The following is a 22004-nucleotide window of genomic DNA, read 5'->3' on the forward strand; positions in this document are numbered from 1 at the left end:
GTGACGCTGTGTCCCCGCAGGGCGTGGAGGGTACCGGGCTGGCCTTCATCGTCTTCACAGAGGCCATCACCAGGATGCCGGCAGCGCAGCTCTGGTCGGTTCTCTTCTTCATCATGCTCTTCTGCCTGGGCCTGTCGTCCATGTTCGGGAACATGGAGGGCGTGGTCGTGCCCCTGCAGGACCTCCAGGTCATACCCCGCAAGTGGCCCAAGGAGCTGCTCACAGGTGCGGGTGGGGGGCGCTGGCCGGGGGGGGCACAGAAACGCTTCCTCCCCCCGGACCCGGAGGGACCTGGGAGCTGGGCCGTGGGGTGGGGTCAGCGTGGCGCCTGGGGTCTGGGTGAAAGGTTACCACCCCAGGAGTGTGGACCAGTTGTCCTGTGGGTTCCACTGGCTTCCGGAGCCTTCCAGCAGGGCAAGCTCAGTGGGGCTGTGAGACCCCCGGCGGGAGCCCCTGGGCACGAGATGGGAGGTGTTGTGGAAGCCCGTGGGGGTGTTGGCCAGGTCAGCCCTGCAGTGAGGCAGTCACAGGCCCGGCCAGGGTGGGGGGAGCTGGTCTGAGGATGGACAGCAGCAAGTGGGGGTGCAGGGAACGCAAGCCTGGGGTGTGGCTGGCTGGTGGTGCTGGTGGAAATGGGTGGATGAGGGTGAGAAGGACAGGGTGGCATGGTGGCTCCTGCCCCGGCGGGCGTTGGGTTTGGGGAGAGGGGGGCTGCGAGGGGCTCCCCACGAGGTGCACCAGGGCCTCAGGGCTGGGGGCAGTGCTGCCTCCCTGGACAGGAGGGCCTTGGCTGCGTCTGAGATGCCACCAGGTCTTCGGAGCCCTGTGCACCCCCTGGAGAATCGGGGGAGCGGCTGGGAGCCCGGGCTCGGCCCACCTAGACGGGACTTCTCTGCATTGCTGCTGGGCCTGGTTTGAAATCGCGATTTCTCTGAAAAAAGCTTCCTTCCAAACTGCCCGCTGCCTCCTGCCTGCAGTGTCAGGGCCTTTGGGCCTCCGTTTCTTGCCACCCGCAAGAGGAAGCAGCACAAGCTGTGGCAGCTTGGAAGGTGGCGGGGTGGGGGGCCCGCGCCCTGCGCTTTCCCCCGGCTGGGCCTCCGCCCTGCCCCCCAGCCCGCCGCGTGGGCCCTGCCCCCGGTGACGGCCCTGTGCGCCCGCAGGCCTCATCTGCCTGGGGATGTATCTGCTCGCCTTCATCTTCACCCTCAACTCAGGCCAATACTGGCTCTCCCTGCTGGACAGCTACGCTGGCTCCATCCCGCTGCTGGTCATTGCCTTCTGTGAGATGTTCTCCGTGGTCTACGTGTACGGCGTGGACAGGTGGGGTGCTGGGGGGCAGGGGGACGAGGGGGAGGGTCTCGGGAGGGGGGCACAGAGTGGGGGCCCACAGAGGAGGGGTCGGCAGGGGAGGGGGGCTGCCACCGAGGGGGCTGTCACCTGCCCTCCACGCCCGCACACACCCAGGCTCATTGAACCCGCCTGGCTGCGGGGGAGAGATGGGGAGGACGCCCCGGATGCTTGGACCTAAAGTCTGGTGCTGGGGACTGCTCAGCTCTAGGCCGCGCCGTTGGGACCCGGGACGGTCAGTCCGCCCTCCTGCGGCCCGCGGGGTGGGGACAGGACTGGGCGCCACTGGGGAGGTGCTGACAGCTGGACACTTAGTGCCTTAGGGTTAGGGAGTTGCCGCGTGTCCCCCACTGGGGAGGAACCTCGGGGCCCAGTGCAGCTCCCCACGGACACTTCCCCCCGGGTGGCGTCCTCCTTCTGCCCACTGATCTCTGCCTGCTGAGCCCTAGAGCCCCAAAAGGAAACTGGGGGTGCATTCTCAGGGTGGAGGGCAGGGGTGCTCGGGGCAGGCTCCAGTGGCTTCGCCTCCGCTCTCCCCCCGAGTCTGTGAACTCCCAGTCTGAGCATGGGGTCTCCAGCCCTGGAATGGGGGCGGCACAGTCCACTGACCACACCGGCCTCCAGGTTCAACCGGGACATCGAGTTCATGATCGGCCACCAACCCAACCTCTTCTGGCAAGTCACGTGGAGGGTGGTCAGCCCGCTGCTCATGCTGGTCATCTTCCTCTTCTTCTTCGTGGTCAAGGTCAACGAGGAGCTCACCTACAGCGTCTGGGACCCCGCCTACGTGAGTGGGGGCGGGGCGCCGCCTGTGGGAGTGGTGGCCCCTGAGAGGGGTGACCCGGTGCTGGTCATGGTCCCCTTGAGGAGGTGGGGGTGGGAGGCTGGGGGGTGTGAGGTAGGAGTGGGGGAGGCAGACGGGGATGGTGGGCAGGTGGGAGGGGCACAGGGTAAGGGTAGGGGTTGCCAGGGAGGAGGGTGGGGCACAAGGTGGGGGAGGGTGGCAAGGGGGGAGCAGAGGAGCCGGAGGGGCTGCCCTGTCCCCCACCCCCGCCCCCGCTGCCTTGCCCACGGTCCCCCATCCTGCTCCCGCCTCCGCCCCCACCCCTGCCCCCCACCCCAACCCCTGCCCCCCACCCTGCTCCCCCGCTGCCTTGCCCACGCCCCCCCCACCCTGCTCCCTGCCACCGCGCCCACGGCCCTCTGCCCTGTTCTCTCCCCAGGAGCAGTTTCCCAAGTCGCAGAAGCTCACCTACCCGTCCTGGGCCTATGCGGTGGTGGTGGTCGTGGCAGGTGTGCCATGCCTGGCCATCCCCGGCTGTGCCCTCTACGTGTTTATCCGCAGCCGCTGCCGGCGGCAAGGGGACCGCCAGGGGCTGGTGGGCGCCCTGTCCTCGCCCTCTGTAAACGGGGATCTCAAGTCCTGAGCGGGCAGGCCCGGCGTGCAGGGCCGCTGCTGGGGTAGCAGGGGGCGGCATGCATCCGTGTGCGTGCATGTGCATGTGTGTGAGCAGTGCCCTGCACCCGCCTGCCCTCAGCGCCTGCCCTCGTCTCGGAGGTGCTGGGCCCTGGGCCCTGCCCACCCCGTGGGCCTTGCTGGGCACCAGGCAGCCCCGGTCCCACTTGCCTGGACACAGGGGACAGGAGGCCCCGCCACCGCTATGGCACCCCGAACCTGTCCCCGGCCGTCCCCAGCCCCTTCCCCTCGTGGGGGACCCTCGGCCATAGACCCTGCCCGAGGGCAGACCTTTCAGCCATGCTGAAGAGGCCCTGGCTGCCCTGTCCTCGGCCGTGTCCCAGCCAGCGCAGGGGCCCGTGCCCTTGGCTGTGTCCTGCCCAGCGAAGGGTGACACTTTGGTCTGTTTCTGGAGGCCACAGACAGCTGAACCGTTAAATAAAACAGCCTGGCACAGCCCGGGGGAGAGCCCACCCTGAGGGACATAAACTGCGTGAATCTTTAGCCAGGGGGAGGCGGGTCTGGGTAACCGGCCGTGGCCACGGCCATTGCCACCCTGTCCCTGTCCCGGGCTTTAGACAGGTCTGAGCCAAGGTCACATAGCATCTGGGTGGCTGCTTCAGTGAGCTGCTGGCCTCTGCTTTCCAGGCGAACCTGGACTTCGCAGTATACTGGGCTTTTAGAAAATTCTTGGGAGCAGGGGTCACTGATGGTGGGGGGGGGGCTGCCCAGCCCGGGGGACCACGGGGTGTCCCTAGGAGCCTCATTCCTCCCAGCAGGGCCCAGCTTCTCCTGGCATCTCCCATCTACTGGGGGCTAGAGCTGCCCACCCCCCTCCAGCTGTCCAACTCCCTTCCATGGCCTCAGTCGGTCCCGAGTCTGGTGCCAGGCCACCCAGGAGACGCCAACTGGCCAGTGGAGCCACGTGCGCCCTGTACCCCAAGACCAAGGGCCGCGCATGGGGTGGGGGTGGGGTGACAGCATAGACAGAGGTCTCCATGCCGTCTGCAGGGGTGCTGGGTGCTGCCCACCTCACCCCAAAGCCTCGGGTCCTCCGGGGAAGCCAACCCAGCACAGCCCCACGCCTCCCGCCCGCTGTCTGTTGGGGGAGAAGCCCCCTGCCCCTCTCCCAGAGTGGGCCCCTGGTACTGACCCTTGTCTGCTCCCACCTTAGTGCTTTCCAGATGCGGCATCTATGAAACGTGTCAGGAAGGTTTGTGAGCATGACTGTCCCTGTTCGAATAAATCTCGGTTTACTGTTTCTCCGCCTGTGCATTGCCATCTAAAGGTGGGACGGGAAGGGGCTCTGGCAGGGACCAAGCCCACCTCAGGGGCTCCAAGGAAGAGGCGGCTGGCCAAGACCCAGGGCTCTGCTCGGGAACCCCCCTGCTTTCTGGGGGATTCTCTGAAGGAGCTGGGGCACGGCAGGACTGGTGTAGGGGTGTTCAGTGCTGCCCCCCCCAAAAGCTGCAGGCATCCCTTGGGGATGCACAAGGCTGCTGGACGAGGCCAGTAGGGGGTCTGAGGACAGGGAGGCAGGGGGGCGTGGGCAGAGCCGTGATCAGCCATGGGCAGGTCATCCCGGCAGAAGCGTCCACCCCAGGGCTCATCTCTCCTCCCCACGCCGTAAGTGTGGCTTAAGCAAAGCCCACCCCGGCCCACGACCTGCCGTGCGCTCGCTCCTGGGCGGCTGCTCGGGGAAAGGGGGTGTGCATCACCTGGACGCCTGTACACACGTCAGTCAGAGCCCCAAGTAGGGCTGAGTGTCCCCATGGGCGGCAGCGAGGCACACTGCTCCTCTCATGGGGGGCGCAAGGGACACACCTGTGGGGGGGAGGGGCCCTTGGTACTCGCAGCCACAGGGGCGGGTCTCCAGGCTTCCCCCGGGCCCCACCCTGAGTGATTTCATGTGTGACATTCCTGAAAGGTGGGCTGTAGAGCTACAGCAGTGTTAGGGACGCTCGTGGGGCACCCACAGGGGACCTCAAGGGGCTGGAGCTGGGAAGCTGTTTGCATTGGACGGGTGACAAGGAGAGGGGCCGGAGGACGCGGAGGCTGGGGAGGCCACCCAGGGTGGCACTGGCCATCAGTTACCCATTAACAGGACTCGACTGGCTTTTCTTTAAATAAATGAGAAAATACAGTCCCCGGCGGTAGCATCAGTACCTGGGGTGCAGCGCGCGGAGGCCGGGCCCAGCCCTGTCCCCTCGGCACCTGGGTGTGAGCATGGCTCTGGCCCCCAGCCCAGCCCTGTGCCTGGACAGCAGTGGAGACGAGAGGCCCAGGTGGGACAACAAGTTCCAGTACCTGCTGAGCTGCATCGGCTTAGCCGTGGGGCTGGGCAACGTCTGGAGGTTCCCGTACCTGTGCCAGACCTATGGGGGAGGTAAGGCTGCTGCCTGTCTCGGCGCCAGGAGCCAGCGCCAGTGCAGGGACTGCGGCCCGAGGGCCGATGGGAGGCGCCCCCGCCTGCTGGAACCTCGGGCCCTGCCCCCCAGATGAGGGAGTGCGGGGGAGTAGGGCCACAGAAACTGGAGCGGGGCCAGAGTTTCGGGCGCAGGGCCTTAGGTCGTCCCGGGGTCGGCTGTCTGCTTCCTCCATGGCTCTTGGTGCGAAGTGGGGCGCCGCCTCCGTGCTCTTCCCTTCAGCCACGACAACCCCATGACTGCCATCCTCCATGTTCGTAACCAGGGGTCCAGAGCTGCTGCACCATTTGATCGGTCATTTACACCGCCCACAGACACAGGGCAGCAGGGCGAGCGAGCCCGGCTCCTGGGCGATGCATCCCTAACCCTGTTCTGCCTGTTCCACCCCATGCCGTGCCCTGGGAGCATGCAGCCCCCGCCCCACAGTGGTGTCCTCTCTGCCTTTCCAGGGAACCCCCCTTCTCGGCGGCCAAGATGCTCAGGGCCCCCACACTTGGAACCCGGGGTGCAGGGTGGGGAGTCCTTGGGGTCTGTGTGGGTCCAGCTTTGCACAACAAGAAGGCGAAGCACTTTGGGGGGCAGCGCCCCTGCTTTGGCGACCCCCTTGGCTGGCGTTAGTTGTTCCCCGATTGAAGAACATTCGGGGATGAGAACATCATCAGACTGGCACGCAAAATTCAAGGAAGACACACGGGGGGCAGCCACGGCCTGAGCTCTGCCGGCCTGTGGGATCCCGTGGGGTCGTGTGAGGTCCGGTGGGGTCCCGTGGGGTCGTGTGAGGTCTCGTGGGGTCCCGTGGGGTAGTCCGAGGTCCCTTGGGGGTCCTGTGGGGTGGCTGCCCGACTCTGCTTCCTGCGCGAATGTGCACACTGGGACTCGCTCACGCTGCATCCGGAAACGGGGCCACGCCAGCACATGTCCGGGAACGTTTTGCTAACCCTCCCTATGGCGGCTGGGGGTTCTGGGGCTCAGCAGCGTCGCAGGGACCCGCCGTGACACAGCCACCACCCCGCCCACACTGCAATCCTGGGTGTCGGGAGACCCCCGTGGCCCGGCCCCCACACTTGGCAGCTCCACAGAAGAGCAACCAGCAAACCACGAGCGACCCCGACACGCGCAGGGGGTACTCTGGTGGTCGGACACTCAGTACCCCAGCGTCCTGTTCATTTAACCCCTCCCGGCGGCAGAGCTGAGCGGCAGCGGGGCCTTTGGGTTAGGGTATCTGGTGGAGACGTGGCCCACTCTTCCAAGGCGGGTCTTCAGCCTCTCACGGGAGCCCTTTATGAGCGGGGGAAACAGAGAGAAGCTCATGGAAAACCCTCCGGAGGTGATTGGAGGCCTCGGGAGCCAGGAGCTGACGGTGGGACCGGGAAAGAAGGATCCGCAGCGTGGCCAGGGGCCGCCCCACGTGGCAGGGGCCCCGACTCCCCGGGGCCGCGTCTTCAGAGGCTTCCGCCTGCTGATGCCTTCGCTGGGCCGTTTTCAGGGCTTTAGAACCGCAAACCTGTGAGCGAAAAACCCCATGGGAAGCCAGCCCATGGCGGGTATTTTGCCTCCCGGCAGCTTTAGCAAACAAAGCGGTCTCAAAACTTATTTATCAACAGTTTTTGTTTAGCATATTCATGAACTCAGGAGCGCGGGCCGACGAAATGCGCTAGGGGCTGAGGTTGCTTTGCAGCTTTCGCGTGCACATTGGTCATGTCCCGCCACACCGGCCTCCCCGCCATCTAAACCCCCGTCCTTAACGCCCGGGGCCCCCGAGGCCGTCCACGGGAATCCCCATCCGGGCAGATAAAGACCTCAACACCGAGCTGGAATAGAAGGTCTCGGAGGGGATGCGCTGGCCCCGTAGGGAGCCCCTCGCCCCCCCGCAGGACACGGCAGGGCAGCACGCCAAATCCCCACCCGGCGGATCCCCCGCCGCTCCGCGCCCGTCTCCCTCCGCGAGGCCGGCCTGCCCTGATGGCGCCTGCACTCTGACGCGCACCCGGTCTGGCAGGGGCCTTTCTCATCCCATACGTCGTGGCCCTGCTCCTGGGGGGCTTCCCGCTCCTGCACGTCGAGCTCGCCATCGGCCAGCGCCTGCGCAGGGGCAGCGTCGGCGTGTGGACGGCCATCTCCCCCTACCTGGGCGGAGTAGGTACGCCCACTACCCGCGGGGTCTGCCCGGGTGGGGACGGAGGGCGGCGGGGACGGGACGCACGCCCAGCTTCAGCCCTCCTGGGGACCCTGAGCTGCCATCGCAGGTAAGGACGCACCTTCTGCGTAAAGGTCGCCGAGGCCCCGCAGCCACGGCACCTGGAGGAGGCACGGAGTGGCACCCTCAGCCTTAGCGGGCTCCCTGAAAGCAAAGTGCAGTGCAGGGCGTTACTGCGGAGCCCAGGACTTGGGGTGAGGGGCGAGACGGGGGGAGGGGCAGCCAGTGAAGCCACCGGGGCGCCCTGAACCGTGCAGGCTGAACCCCTCCCCAGCGCCTCCGGCGGCGGAGGGGCCTGTGGTGCGCTCACAGTGCGGTCAGCCGCTGGCGCACGCAGGCTTCGGGGAGGGGGCCTGTCGGGGAATGACCCGGCCTGGCTTGGGGGCTCCGCCCAGGACTCGGGTTGCAGGGTGGCCTGACCCGCCTGCGGCCGTGTGGCAGGCCTAGGCTGCCTCAGCGTGTCCTTCCTGGTTGGCCTCTACTACAACACCGTCCTGCTCTGGGTGCTGTGGTATCTCCTCAACTCCTTCCAGTACCCGCTGCCCTGGAGCGCCTGTCCACCCGACCGCAACGGGACAGGTATGGGGGGCCCGCCGGTGGCTGGGGGCCGCGCGACTACACATGCAGAGCCAGGGTCCGGCCGAGAGCCAGCTCTGTGTAGGGGGCCAGGCCCTCGGCCTCGCAGCACTGGGAACCTGCCCCCTCGGGGCCCCCATACAGCCCCTCTGTAAATACCCTCCCTGCCTCACCCAGCCTTGCCTCTGGTGGACTCGGGGCGCACGGCCACATCACCTCGGTGCTAAGGGCAGCGTCTGACTGGTGGCTTATGGCCTCACCCTGAAGCTGGGGCTTTAGGTGCAGCCCTCAGCAAGGCCCTCTGGCCAAGGGGGACCGGCGAGTGACCCCATGGTCACTGGGACCCACTGGGTGCTCCCACCCCCCCCCACTTCTGCGGAATTACACGGGCGCCTGCCGCGCGAGGATGGGCAAGGTGGCCACAGGGCATCAGGCCTGGGGGCTCCTCTGTGGACCCCACAGGCCGCATGGGACACCTGGGCGCCAGCTTCTGCACCCCTCACTGCAGGGTGGGGTCCACCCTGCCCCCCGCACTTTGCCCTCAGCCTCAGTCTCTGTGCCGGTCACCCACCTAGGTGTAAATGGAGGGATCCGTGGATCCTCAGCGGTATCTGTCTGATGCCGCGGCCACGGGGGAGGCGGAGGGGCCAGGGGTCCGTGTTGGTGCAGCTCGGCACAGGGCGAGGTGACCCCCTGCTGCTGCAGGGGCCTCAGCGGCCCCCAGCTTCCCTGCAAGATTTGCACCTCCCCCGCAACCTGCCCAGTGATGCCTGACCGCCGTCTGGGTCCCAGGGCTCGAGGCGGAGTGCCAGGGCAGCGGCGCCGTCAGCTACTTTTGGTACCGGGTGACCCTGAACATCTCGGCCGACATCAGGGACAGCGGCGCGGTGCAGTGGCGGCTGCTGGCCTGCCTGGCGGCCTGTTGGATGATCGTGTACCTGTGCATCAGCCGAGGCATCGAGTCCACGGGCAAGGTGAGGGCCAGGCGCCCCCCCAGCCCCAAGGCAGCCCGAGCACCCTCGCCCCCCTGCCCCGCGGTCCCTCCTGCAGTCCCTCCCCAGCTGCCCACAGCCCAAGACGCTCTTCTCTGGCTCGGCTTTGGGCTCAGACCAACCAGCCCCAGGAAGGCCAGTCTCCCAGCCACGGACCTGGGGTGCACAAGCCTCCTGAGCACCTGCTGGCAGGCGAGTCTGAAAGTCTGGGGGCCAGACACCCCTCCACTGCCGTGCCCCCTTTTTCTTTTGATTGTTTTCCAGCAAACACCCCAGGCTCCCTCCTCCCACCTTTTCCTTTCCCAATACCCTGAGTCTACAGAACAGAACCCTGTTGGGGTTTTACTGTCAGTGCAAAATAGTTTCTGATTTCCCTTTTGATTTCTTCTTTAACCCATGGATTACTTGGAAGTGTTATTTACGTTCCAGCTATTTGGGGATTTTCCAAGAATCATTCTATTGCTCATTTTTAATTTAATTCCACTGTGGTCAAAGAACATAGTTGATAAGGCTTGAGTCATTTTAGATTTATTGAGACTAGTTTTATGGGCCGCAATCTGGTCTGTCCTGGAGAATGTCCCATGTGTCCTTGAAAAGAACGTATATTGCTGAGTGGAATCCTCTTTTTCTCCATTGGGTCAAGTTGATCAGCAGTATTGTTCACTTTTCTTCTCCATTTCTCTCAATTACTGAGAGATGGGCACTGAACTATAACTGTAGATGTACTTATTTGTTCTTGCAATTCTGTCAAGTTTTTGCTCAATGTGTCTGAGCTCTGTTACCAGGGGAATAAACATTTGGGATTGTTATGTGTTCTTGGAGAACCAGGCCTTTCATCATTATGAAATGATCTTTGTTGCCCTGGTAGAATGCTTTGCTCTAATACAGCTTTGATATTAAAATACCCATTCCCACGTTCTTTTAACTACGTTAACGTAGTGTATCTTTTTTCATCCTTTTCCTTTAAACCTATTTGCATTTTCATGATTAAAGTGAGTTTCTTGTAGGCAGCATGTAGTTGTGTCTTATTTTAAAAATCCAATCTGAATGTCTCTGCTTTTCAAGTAGGATGTTTAGAGCATTTACATTTAATGTGCTTTTTGATATGGTTATGCTTAAGTCTGTCATCTTGTATTTGTTTTCTATTTGTCCCACCTGTTCTTTGTTCTTGTTTTTCTCTTTTTCTGATTATTTCCTATGATTCCACTCTATCTCTTTTGGTAGTAGAGATGGAGGGTGGAGAGGCAGAGGCCAGGGAGAGGGCATGACTCAGGCCCCCCCAGGGCTGTGTGTGGACCCCTCCCAGCCCAGGGTGGTCAATGTCCATGTTTTGTTCACCCCACAGGGCACAATCACATAAACAGATTGATGGCCTACGGGAGCCTCTCTTGGGAGATTAAGACATTTGACTACTTGATGGTGAATCTTGGCGATAAGCTCCAAACCTTCCAAGCTTGAGCTGAGCCAACATCCCACAGTCCCACAAAACGCCCCTGGGTCCCCTCAGAGTGAGATCCCAGATGAGTAACAGTGAATCCAGACCCAGAGGCATTTCTCACACCCCATCCTCTCTGAAATGCTCGTCTTCTATGTTACAAATCCCATTTCAAAGGTCTAATTTTACTCTTTTCTTTTTAAGGCGATTTATTTCACGGCCTTATTCCCCTACCTGGTCCTGACGATCTTCCTTGTCCGAGGACTTACGCTGCCGGGTGCGACAGAGGGGCTGCTCTACCTGTTCACTCCCAACGTAAGGGGTGTTCTCTGGGGGCAGGCCCGACCAGCCATGCACCACGTCTCACCCTGCATGGCATGAGCGGGCACAGCAGGCAGCTGGGCTCATCCCAGCGGCCAGAGGGGCAGTACTGACGGTGCCCCAAGGAGGGACAGCGTGGGGGTCCAGGAAGGGAAGGGCACTCTGACTTTGGTGCCTGGGGGTAGACCAGTATGAGACGGGCGGTAGGACAGGGCCAGCATTTGGGGTGGGGGTGGGGAGTGGAAACCTGAGCTTCCAGCCTTAGAGTCAGGCCCGGCCCTCCCCTGGAGTCTCCTCTTCTGAGGGCCTCGTCCAGCTGCACCCACCAGGCAAGGGGGCCCAGGGGTCAGCATAGCTGCCTACTTACATGCCACTCCAACACCACTGTGGCTGTCCAGGAACCCCAAAGTCGCTGCCTGACACCCCAAGGGCAATTCCAGGGCCTGCTCAGCACTGTCCATCCTCCCCAAGGAGTGTCCAGGCCCTGGAGTCCAGGGGTGCCATGGGGGTGGCTGGGGGTGGGTGGGGTCAGGCCACAGGACAGCTGGGGGTTTGGGGGCAGACCACGAGCAGCTGAGGGGTGGACTGGAGTCAGGCAGGACGGCCTCCCAGCTGCTGCCCAGGTCCCTCTGAGCAGGATGCACGATGGGAGGGGAGTGTGTGGTGGCCTGAGGGTGGCGTGGCAGCCCCAAAGCTCTCATGGATGCCAGGGGAGATGGGGCCACCCAGGTTTCTGCAGCAGCAGGAGACCCAGTGCACTCAAGTGGACGCCATCCATGGCCCTTCCGATAGCAGACCCCATCCAGTCCCGGGGGGGAAGACAGCCGGGGGGCTGGTCCAGGCCTGTCTCCCCTCAAGGGCCTACGGCGATGTCTGCTCTGCTAGGGACACAGTGGGCTTCCTCGAGCACCGTCCCCGTTCCCCTTGGGCCTGACCAGCGGCCTCAGGGGCACTCGGGACTGCCTGCCGAGCATGCACAGCCCCGTCTCCTTCCAGATGCGGGTCCTCAAGAGTCCAAGGGTGTGGTTGGACGCGGCCACCCAGATATTCTTATCTCTGTCCCTGGGCTTCGGCGGCCACGTCGCGTTTGCAAGTTACAACCCACCCAGGTTGGCGGCGCTCAGCTTGCAGTGGGCTCTGGGGCTGGGGTCCCTGCTGGGTTGGCAGTGGCCACGCTGGGGGGCGGGGGCAGGGAGCAGCTGCTTGGGCAGGAGCATGGGGTCTTCATGGCAAACGGCCTGGGCAGGACAGGCCCCTAGGAGCCCCAGTCCCTAGGCAGCCATGAGCCGGGAGGCCCCTGAGCTGCCCTCGGGGTCCTTTGTGCCAGGAACAGCTGTCCGTGTCGGGGGTGGGTGGTCCGTGGAGAGCCAGGGAAGGAGGGGCGATGGGGGCGGAGGGGAGGAGGAGGAAGGAGTGTGATGGGAGGGGGCGGGGAGGGCTGGGAGTGCAGGTGAGACGGTCCTGAGACCACCAGCCAGGGGGTCAGCATTTCTAGGTCAGGCACAGATCCCCAGATTCAGACAGAGGGACGTCCTGGGGCAGTACGTGGGCTGAGAGGAAGGACCCTCACCTGGAAGTCCCCTGTGTGTGTCCCAGGAACAACTGTGAGAAGGACGCTGTGACCATTGCCCTCATCAACAGCATGACCTCCCTCTATGCCTCCATCGCTGTCTTCTCCATCCTGGGATTCAAGGCTACCAGTGACTTTGGGCAGTGTCTGGACAGGTGAGCTAACTGCACAGGTGAGCTGACTGCAGAGGTGAGCTGACTGTACAGGTAAGCTGACTAGACAGGTGAGCTGACTGCAAAGGTGAGCTGACTGGACAGGTGAGCCGACTGAGCGGGTGAACCACTGGACAGCTGAGTGTGCCGTGCTGTGCTGGCTCTGTGGGGAGGGTGTGGATCCCGCAGCCCCTGGGCCCATAGGGCTGATAAAGAACCTGCTGGAATCACGTCTCATCCCTAGTGCAGAGGGTTGAATGGATACCCCTGAATTCATGCCCATCTGGAAACTCAGAGTGTGGCCTACTTGGGGAAATGCAGATGTTAAGTAGTTGGGTCTGTCCAGCGGTGTGTCCAGTGTTGTACCCCAACACCGCCAAGCCATGACTTCAGCCCCGTCCGTCCACTTGGCCATCAGCGCTGGCCTTGGCCCTGCAGGCTGACACAGGACCCCTGCAGCCCCCGACCCGTTCTCAGGCTCTGGGCCCGCCAGTCCCTGCTGGCTGCTCGGCTTCTCCATGGACCCCGCTGTGTCCGGGTGGGCAGTGGGAGGCAGGGCCAGTCCCAACGTCCCACACGCACCCCAAGCCCATTGCAGTGCCCCAGTAGGGGCTGTGCTGGCGACCCCCATTGTTGGATCGCGTCTTGGGCGGCCTCTGTGCAGGGTCACCCATGGGCAGCAGCGACCCCGCCTGACCACCATGACCCAGGGACACCCCCACCTGGCCGCCATGACCCGGGGACCCCTTCCACCTGGCCGCCATGACCCGGGGACGCCTTCCACCTGGCCGCCGTGACCTGGGGACGCCTTCCACCTGGCCGCCGTGACCCGGGGACCCCTTCCACCTGGCCCCCGTGACCCGGGGGTCCCCCGCCTGGCCGCTGTGACCTGGGGGTGCCCTGCCTGGCCACCATGACCCGGGGACCCCCTGCTTGGCCGCTGTGACCCGGGGACCCCCCCTGCCTGGCTGCCGGGACCCGGGGACCCCCACCTGGCCGCATGGAGTGAGCAGGAAAGCGCTAAGCAGCTTTAAAAAGTACGGAGAAGCCCATGTCACAGGGCCTCCGGGAAGTGAGTCCAGTGACTCAAGGCGTGAAGCTGGCAGGAACCGTTCCTACGCGGTTCAGAGGCACCCGGGTGGGGTCCCTGCAGGCCGCCGCCCCCAGGTCGCTTCGCTCGCAGGGTTTGCGGCTGGGGGGACCCTCCAATGTGTGGTCCTGCTAGCAGTGAGGCTGCCGGTGGTGGCCCCCAACCCCTTCTCGGGCCCTTGGGCCACCCCCCTGCGCTGGGCTCCGCCGGTTCTGCGAGCAGCACGTGGAGATGTCCTCCGCCAGCTGTCAGAGACGGGACCACTGAGAACAGCTCAGACGTCCAGACGGCCCGCAGGCAGCCCAGCCGTCGGGTGCTTAAGCGGCCGGCCCACTCTTTGCTGGAGCGTGGTGCCAGCAGAAGCCAGGGCTGGGGGGGGGGGCAGGGCCTGGGGGCCTGAGGGCCGCGGTCAGGGCAGAGGGACACCCGCCGGGCACCCCGAAGGCGCGGGAGCAAGAGCTGGGCGTCTGCCCCTCTGCTGCCCCCAGAAACATCCTCAGCCTCACCAACGCCTTCGAGCTGCCGGACCAGAGTGTCTCCCGGGATGACTACCTGGCTGTGCTCACACACCTGAACGCCTCGCAGCCTGCGAGGGTGGCCCGGCTCCCCCTGGCCACCTGCCACCTGCAGGACTTCCTCGACAAGGTACCTGAGTGCCCGCAGGCGGCGAGGATGGTCCCTAGGGTCCTTCCCTGTCGTGTCGATTGGCAGGGCTGCACCCCAAGCCCTGGGCCTGAGGCTGGCCAGGTGGAAGGGGGAGCGGGCAGAGTAGGGGAGCAGGCAGAGTGGGGGAGCAGGGGAATGGGGGTGCAGGCAGAGTGGGGGAGCAGGGGAGTGGGGGGTGCGGGTGCATAGAGCCTGGGGAGGGGGCAGGCCAGGGAGTGGGTCACGGGCTCGGGCCGGCTGCTGCCCGGGGACCCGGACACCGGCTGGGGTGCGGTCGGGCCCCTGGGCCTGAGCAGTGATCTCATGTCATGGGGCCTCGAGCCGAGGACTGTGGATTCTACGGTCACTGCCGGGCTGTAGGTATGCAAGGGAAAAGGCGCGTTTTGTCAGGTGGGAACATGCTGCCCGTGGGGGCCGAGCCCAAACAGGGCCCCAGCCTCAGGCCAGCGCTGTGGGGTGCGTGCACACACGTGTGGTTCAGGCCCGTGGCACGTGCACACACGTGTGTTACAGGGGGCCTCCGGCACAGGCCTGGCGTTCATGGCCTTCACGGAGGCTGTGCTGCGCCTGCCGGGCTCGCCCGCGTGGGCGGCGCTCTTCTTCACCATGCTCCTCTGCCTGGGCCTGTCATCCATGTTTGGGAACATGCAGGCCATGGTCACGCCGCTGCTGGACATGAGGCTCGTGGCCAGGTCCCTACCCAAGGAGGCGCTCACTGGTGAGTGGACAGCGCGGCCTGTCTTCCCTCCTCAGTGCTCTGTACCCTGCAAGCCCCCCTACGTCTGGCCCCCCGCTGCCCCTGCCCCCGCTGCCCGCGCACGCCTCTAAGTGCCACCCACCGCCCCACTGCTCCCGTCTTGCACCCACCCCCGGGGAGCCCTCCTTGGAGCCGGCCCTGCCCAGCGGGCCCTGTGGAAGCCGAGCTGGGTATCTCAGAGCTGCTCCGGGCTGCGGACCACGGGGCTGGCCCAATGGTGTCTCGGGTGCCCCCAGTGGGGGTGGGGGGGGATGGCATTCCCTCCCCCGACTCTGAGCACACCCCTCTGCGATGTGGGCAAGGCCGGGGGCAGCGGGGGGGACAAGAAAGGACGAGTGGGGTGGGTAGGAGCAAGGGGACGGGAGGGGGCAGGAAGGAGACAGGGGAGGGGCAGGAGGGAGGGGGCAGGAAGGAGACACAGGGTGGGGGAGGGGGGCGGGAGGGAAGGCAGGAGGGACCTGTGGCGTGGCAGGGGTGGGCAGGGGCTGCAGGCGACCCCTGGCCCGGCCGCAGGGCTGGTCTGCCTGGTCTGCTTCCTGGTCTCGAGCTGCTTCACGCTGCAGTCCGGGAACTACTGGCTGGAGGTCTTCGACAGCTATGCGGCCCTGAGCCTCCTGGCTCTGGCGCTCTGCGAGGTCGTCGGGGTGGCGTTTGTCTACGGCCTGAGGCGGTGAGGACATCTCCCCAGCGGGCTCGGGGGTCCGGGCGGGGGTGCAGGCACCCCCCAAGAAAGCTCGCTCGGGGCAGCCCAGGGCGGGATGGCGGCCGGGCGGATGGGGGCTGCCCCCACCCCAAGGACCCCACCCTTGGTCCCTGTACCCGGTGGGGCCGCAGCGGCTGATGATTTGGGGCCTTTCCTGCTGGTGGCCCTGGGAGGTTGCATGCGGGGCCCTGTGCAAGCAGCTCCGGCCCCCGAGCCCACGGGTACCCCCAGGTCCAGGGGCCATGGATGGCGGGAGCTCTAGGCTCTCTGTCCGAGCTCACACCCTGTGCTGCCCCTCAGCTCTGGCCGGGGTCACCCCCTTCTTGCCTGTCCTGACCCATGAGGCTGTGCCCCTCAACCTCTCCTCAGGGACCAGGGATCGGGGCAAGGGCCCTGAAGTGTAGAGCTGACCACTGTTCTGGGGGTGGGCAGCCAGGCTCGGAGGGCCCCTGGGCCCCTGATCTGTAGCCCCCAGGCTGGGGCACCGCCGGTCTGGAGCGGGGACGTAGGTGGCTAGGGGCGCTTGTGACTTGGGGGTCAGCAGTGTCAGGGTGTGGGACCCCAGCTGGGAGGAGAGGGGTGGCGGAAAGGACACCAGGGGTGGGAGCTGTCAGGAGCCTGCTGTCTGCTGTGGGGTCTTGGGAAGGAGGGCAGGGGAGCCGGTTGCCTCAAATTCTCTGTCAAGGGCCCTAGGAAGGCAGAGGCTGGAGGGGCAAGGGGTCAACGCATCTCCCATCTCCTAGCTGCAAGGAGCGTCACCCCCGCGTGGCCCTGCCCTGTGGCCTCGTTTCCAGGGGCCTTGGGACGCCCACGGTGGCAGAGTCGGCAGGAGGTGTTCCCCACTCTGCCTGGAGGCTGGAATGTCCCTGGCTTTCTCCCTGGGCGGGGAGGGGGTGGCCCTGCCTTAGGGAGCTGGGGAGGAGCTCAGACACTCAATTTCCACAGAATGCACTTTAGTCCCCAGGGGGTAACTTCCCATCCCCTCGCCCCTGAGTTGAGCAGTGGTGGACGATGGGCGGCTGACTCCCACCCACCCAGGTGGCCAGGCTGGGCAGCCCCTCCCTAGCAGCACCGCCTGGGCTCAGCCGGCGCCGTCTCTGTGTCCCGAGTGCCACCAGTGCAGCTGTCACCTCTCGCCCATCCTCAGCCCCGACACCACCTGCCCTTGCAGAGGCAGCAGGGGCAGAGGGGCTGCTCCATCTGAGGCCCTGTGGGCGTTGGCAAGGCTACTCCCCCACCCCGGGGGCAGCAGGGGCCTCGTCGGGGGAACCTGCCTGGGGAACCCCTGGTGCCGAGTGGCAGCTCAGAGCCCCCGTGGCCTCACGGCACCCACTGCAGGGCCTGGGGAGGAGTCTTGGAGCTCAGCATCAGGCAGGGAAGCCCTGCTGCACCCCACTAGTGGTGGGGACCCTGCGCAGGGATGGGACAGGGCTACTCGGGCTGGCGTCCCCAAATGTGGGAAGACAAGGGGGGAAGGGGTGCCCCGCCCACCCCCCGCTGAGGCTGTCCTGCAGGTTCTGCGACGACGTGGCCTGGATGAACGGGAGGCGGCCTGGCCTCTACTGGCGGGCGGCCTGGAAGGTGGGCAGCCCCCTCCTGCTGCTGACCGTCCTTGGGGCCTACCTGGGGCAGCTGGCCCAGAAGCCGCCAAGCTACAGGACCTGGAACCCTCACTACGTAGGTGCCCCTCGGGAGGGGCCCGGGGAAGCGGTCCTAGGGGAAGGTTCTGGCTGCTGGGCCAAGTGTGGAAATGGGGCAGCCTTTCCTGGGATGAGGAGAGGGCCTGGCCAGGCCCCGGAAGTGGGGTGTGGCCCCCAGACCCTGGCTCAGCCGCTGTTTGCGGCAGGTGAACACAGCCGGAATGCGCTGCTTCCGGTGTGCGGCCAGAGGAGGTGTGTCCGGGGTTTCCCCAGGGGCCTGAGATCCCGCAGAACCCGATGCCCCGACTCCAGGCCCGTCCTTGACATCTCTTTCCGTGCAGGGCCCCCCCGGAGCCCTGTCGCCCGTCTGAGCACGGCCCGGAGCCTGCGTGAGCAGCTCCGTCCCAGCAAGGGTGGGGACCCCGCCGCGGCGGAGGGGCCCCAGGGCTCACGCGCCCTCCCGCGTCCCGCAGACGCAGTTCCCCGCCCGGCAGGAGAAGCCCTACCCTGGCTGGGTGCAGGCGGCCTGCGTGCTCCTGGCCATCCTGCCCACACTGTGGATCCCTGCTGTGGCACTGGCCCGGCTGTTTGCGCGGCAGAAGCGCAGGTGGCAAGACAGTGGCCGCAGCTGAGGCAGGGCGTGGGGGCGCAGCCCCCCACTGCATGCCTGGTGGGCCCCGGGGCTTGCATGGCAGCTGCTCCCGGATGACCTCACACCCCCCCGCCAGCCCCTTGCAGCCCCCCCAGCCCTCTGCCTCACATGCCCCCCTCCCAGCCCCGATCTGGTGGGAGGGCTGCAGGTGGAGGGAGGTGCGAGCCTGGGGGAGGTGCTCCCGCCTGACCCGGGGCCTGCCAGACCAGGGGCCCCGGGGGCACCCAGGGGTACTCCATGCCGCATCCCAGCTGAGGGCTGGCCACTCATGGCTCTAGTGCTGGGGAGAGGGTGTGGGAGCTTGGATGGCGCCTCCTCTCAGGCCTGGGGGGCTGAGAGGCTGGTGACACAGCGGCACCTCTGGGGTGGACGGGGTGGGTGGCCAAGCAAGGGGCCGTGAGGCGGGCAGCCCCCGCAGCAGGGCTTCGCAGGCGCACGGGCAGACCCCGCCCCTCCCCCTTCAGCACCAGGCCCCCCACCCCTGACCAGATCTCTGCATTGGCCTCTGCATTTAAATGGGACCCCCAGGGGACTGGGTCACAGCAAAGGGGGGCTAAGCGCCCCACCTGCTCCCTGCCTGCAGCTGCTGAGCCCACGCCCAAGACAGCCCCATTTGGGAAGGAGCCCTGTAGTGGTCTTCCTTTTGTGGCAGTAATAAATGACCTAAACTTATTGGCTTCAAAGGACACTCATCATGTCACAGTCGCAGGGGCCAGAGGCTCTGAACACATCTCTGGGTCAAAGCAGGGTGCCTGGGGGAGCCTATCCCCTTGTGAGGCTGCCGGCGCCCTGCTCAGGCCCCTCGGCACAGAACCCCCAGCCTCCACCGTGGAGAGCCCATGACCCCACGGGGCCCTGGTGTCCAGGCTGCTGTCCCCCCTGCCCGGCGCTGCAGAAGCTGTCCTCACAGGAGGGGGCAGCTCTGGAGCCCAGAAGACCCCGAAGCCCACTGGGTTTGAGGGGCCCCTCAGCTCAGCACACCCTCGGCAGGCCCAGGTGAGGTGTGAAGGTCTCTGGGGGGACGCGCTGCTCCCTCCTACTACTTGGGGGTCCTAGCTGCAGTAACCCGTGGCCCCTCTCTTCTGCCCCCTTTCCTTGTCTCATTTGGATTCCGTGTAGCGTGAGGAGCGAGCGCCCCTGTGTCTTGTTTAGATCCAGGGAAGCCCGAAGAACGCGAGTTTCCTTTCCTTTTAGAAGTATGTTTTCCTGTTTTGCGCTAAGCGGGACTCGCAGTCCGCAGGTGGCTTTAAAAGAGACAAGTCAGATTCTTGGGGGTGAGGCGGCCATGGTCCTGAGCGAAAGTGCAGCCGGTGCCTTCCGTTAGCGGAAGGTTCCAGAACTGCATGGAACGCCAGAACTGGCCCTGACCCCAAGCGGGGTTCGGACGTAGGTGCTCCCCAACTACGGCCTCGCCCAGCTTCCTGGTGGCCTCTGCAGCAGCGCACACTGCGGGGCAGCACACACTGTGGGGCCCCGCCAGCGTTTGATGTGGGGCTCAGGGGTCGCGACGCCCCCTCTGCCTTGTGGAGCTGGGCAGGACTTGCGCCACCTGTAAAGGAACAGGCCAGAGAGTCCCGAGGACGCAGGGCACCCCACGCTGCCAGGCACCGCCCCAAGCTGCTGCTCCACCGTCCACCCAGGCAATGTCCAGTGCATCCGTATCTGCCCACAGCACAGCCCCCCAGCAGGGAGCCCCCCACAGCATGGGGCTCCCCCTGCAGCACAATCCCCCAGCATGGAATTCCGACCATCCCTCCCCAGCATGGGATCCCCAGCAGTTGCCACCCTGCTGGGGATGAGCAGTGATCTCCGGTCACTGGCTCATCTACACCTAAAAGGTGGACGAAGACAAAGGGGGCCCCGTTTATTGCAGCTGATGAGCAGACAGCTGGGGGAGGGCCCTAAAGGAGACTGTGCCTCTGATGGGAGCTTCCACGCATGGGCATGTCACAGGGGGGTTCAGACCAAGGCCACGAGCCCCTTGGGACGTCCAGGGGCTTCTACAGGGACACTGAGGCGGGGCGGGCCTGGCCAGGACACCCAGGAGGGCCACCGGGCGCCATCCCCAGCCGCGCCTCTGCGGCGTGGACCGCAGACCCCTGCTCACGGTCACTGCCGTCTGCAGTAACCCCCCCCCCAATGACCCCGCACTCTTTCTGCTCCCCTCCACCAGCCTTCAGTTCCTGACCCTTCTGCGCCGGTGCCCCCCCAGGCCCCTGTAGACCACCCGGTGGGCCTGGGCAGGGCCCGCTCGCAGCCAGCCTCCCCGGGTGCCACCCAGACCTGCAGCGGCAAAGGGCCACCTCCGGGGGCCTCGGGGGGCTGGGGTCAGTCCTGCTACCACCTCACCCCCATCAACCTCACCCCATCCCCTCCACCTCTCCTGGGTGCCCATGCCCCACTTGGGAGCTGCAGCCCCGGGACCCGAGGGGGCCCCCCACACACCCCCTTACCTCCTGGCTGCTCGGGTTCCCTAAAGCTGCTGAAACGCGACACCCCAGAAGTGGGCTGGCATTCACGTGGGGCTCCCCCTGCTCCCGAGCTCACAGCTCAAGGCCGTGCAGGCGTCCAAAGCGTTGAGATGGGGCTGGACACGTGGGGGGGTCCCTGCTGGTCTTGCGCTTCTCTTCTGGCCCCATGGCCTTCTCCCCGGGGCTCTGGGCCTTCCACTGTTTCTCTGAATGTCGTCCCCACTGAGGCCACTGAGACCCACCTGGGGCAGCCTCAACCCAAAAACCTGATCCAAAGGTCCCACCCACAGGGGTGGACTAGTTTTAAGCACATCACCTTCTGGGGTCCATTCAGCTTCAAATGCCACACTGACCCTCCCTCTCCGGCCTCACCGGCGGCCTTCTCAACACAGGGCTCTACCCTTTGGTAAGGAGCCCCCACCCAGAGTGGCCAGGGTGTGGTGGGGGGCCGAGTGCCCCCCAGGGGGCCCCTGACAGGAGGGCAGAAGCGGAGCAGACGGGTACGGGGCCTGGACAGCTGGGCGCATGTCCACGTGCCTCAGGCCCAAGACCCTGGGAGATGAGAAGAAAGGGGAACCAAGCCTGGAGGGTGACTTAGGTGCCAGGACACAGGGGGAGCCGCTGGCCAGCCTCATGAGCCCCCCACACTGCCCCAAGGAGCCCTGCGGAGTGTGGAATCCCATGACCCGCCCTGAAGACAGCAGAGGGAAGAGAGATGGAGCTTCACCAATTGGGGTAGAAGACAGTATCGTCCACCCTGTTAAGTCACAGCCTGAGTGGCCCTGAACAGGCGGGCGGCAGAGAAGCCCGTTCACCGGCATTTGTCACTGAGCTTCCCTTTCCATTTGCTGAGGGGCTGCAGGGCTTCCCATGGGGCGTCTCCCACCAAGGTGGCCTGTGGCCTGCCCACCCACCCCAGCTGCACGGGCCTCACCTCCTCTCTGGTGGGGGCACACCCCCTCCGCCCTTTCTCCTCACATCACCACCCCCAGGAAGCCTTGACCCCCAGCCAAGGGAAGGGTGTTCTGTCGTGCACGCCAGTGCCTGTGTGGGTTTTTATTATCACATGTATAGCTTTCAGATAGCATATATTATGGGGAAAATGTCATAGAAATATTAAAAGGGTGAGGAAAAGCAGAGGACCACATTTTCTCCGATCCTCCCACGGCACCCCGCAGCACAGCCCTGCCCGAGGACCTGCCTGCTCACGGGACCCGGAGCCTGGCTGTCTTCACACCGCCAGGGCCCCTGGGGGCCCCCAAGGGCACAGTGAGGGCAGGGGCCCAAAAGCAGGAGGACAGAAGGGTTATCAGAATAGGGTGGGGATAAGGGAACAGGGTGCAGGCAAGAGAGTGGGCTGTAGAGGGTGGAGTGGGGGTCAGAAGGCAGGATGCAGGTGGGAGGCCAGGAGCAGGGCAGGAAGTGAGGTCAGAAGCGGCGGCCTTAACCTGCTGACCTGCTGGCTTGCTGAACGACTCAAGACTGTCAGAGGTGAGCTTCCAGGAAGGCTTTAGCTTCATCAACAGTGATCGAGGAAGATGCGGCGGGGGTGC

The 22004-nt window shown here is 65.2% G+C and overlaps 2 protein-coding genes across 2 annotated transcripts in view; both read left to right on the forward strand.

Moving 5' to 3' along the window:
* SLC6A19 (solute carrier family 6 member 19) overlaps positions 1–4064 on the forward strand; it is a 33992-nt gene extending 29928 nt beyond the window's left edge. Inside the window, exons 9-12 of the mRNA XM_077116801.1 lie at positions 21–225; positions 1161–1320; positions 1972–2134; positions 2571–4064. Of these exons, the coding sequence (XP_076972916.1) occupies positions 21–225; positions 1161–1320; positions 1972–2134; positions 2571–2774 (732 nt within the window). The 3' untranslated portion in view covers positions 2775–4064. The remainder of the gene's footprint in view (positions 1–20; positions 226–1160; positions 1321–1971; positions 2135–2570) is intronic.
* A 930-nt stretch (positions 4065–4994) lies between these two features.
* Positions 4995–19304, forward strand: SLC6A18 (solute carrier family 6 member 18). Its single transcript, XM_077114899.1, has 15 exons — positions 4995–5189; positions 7229–7369; positions 7868–8005; positions 8795–8976; positions 10634–10744; positions 11747–11859; positions 12347–12475; positions 14051–14207; positions 14742–14946; positions 15499–15655; positions 17203–17365; positions 17802–17946; positions 18067–18271; positions 18847–18976; positions 19221–19304. Exons 1-15 carry the CDS (start codon positions 5030–5032, stop codon positions 19302–19304), a joined length of 2220 nt encoding a protein of 739 aa, XP_076971014.1. The 5' UTR covers positions 4995–5029.
* The last annotated feature ends 2700 nt before the right edge of the window (positions 19305–22004 follow it).

The sequence above is a fragment of the Tamandua tetradactyla genome, chromosome 9 (genome assembly GCF_023851605.1).
Source record: "Tamandua tetradactyla isolate mTamTet1 chromosome 9, mTamTet1.pri, whole genome shotgun sequence".
NCBI classification, from domain to species: Eukaryota; Metazoa; Chordata; class Mammalia; order Pilosa; family Myrmecophagidae; genus Tamandua; species Tamandua tetradactyla.

What these genes read in the sequence shown, in the direction of transcription:
- SLC6A18 (XM_077114899.1), top strand. Translation starts at nt 5,030, where the DNA reads ATGGCTCTGGCCCCCAGCCCAGCCCTGTGCCTGGACAGCAGTGGAGAC. An exon ending in TCTACCTGTTCACTCCCAAC is followed by an intron (nt 10,745 to 11,746) that starts GTAAGGGGTGTT and finishes GTCTCCTTCCAG; the next exon opens with ATGCGGGTCCTCAAGAGTCC. An exon ending in GAAGCGCAGGTGGCAAGACA is followed by an intron (nt 17,947 to 18,066) that starts GTGGCCGCAGCT and finishes AGCCCCTTGCAG; the next exon opens with CCCCCCCAGCCCTCTGCCTC.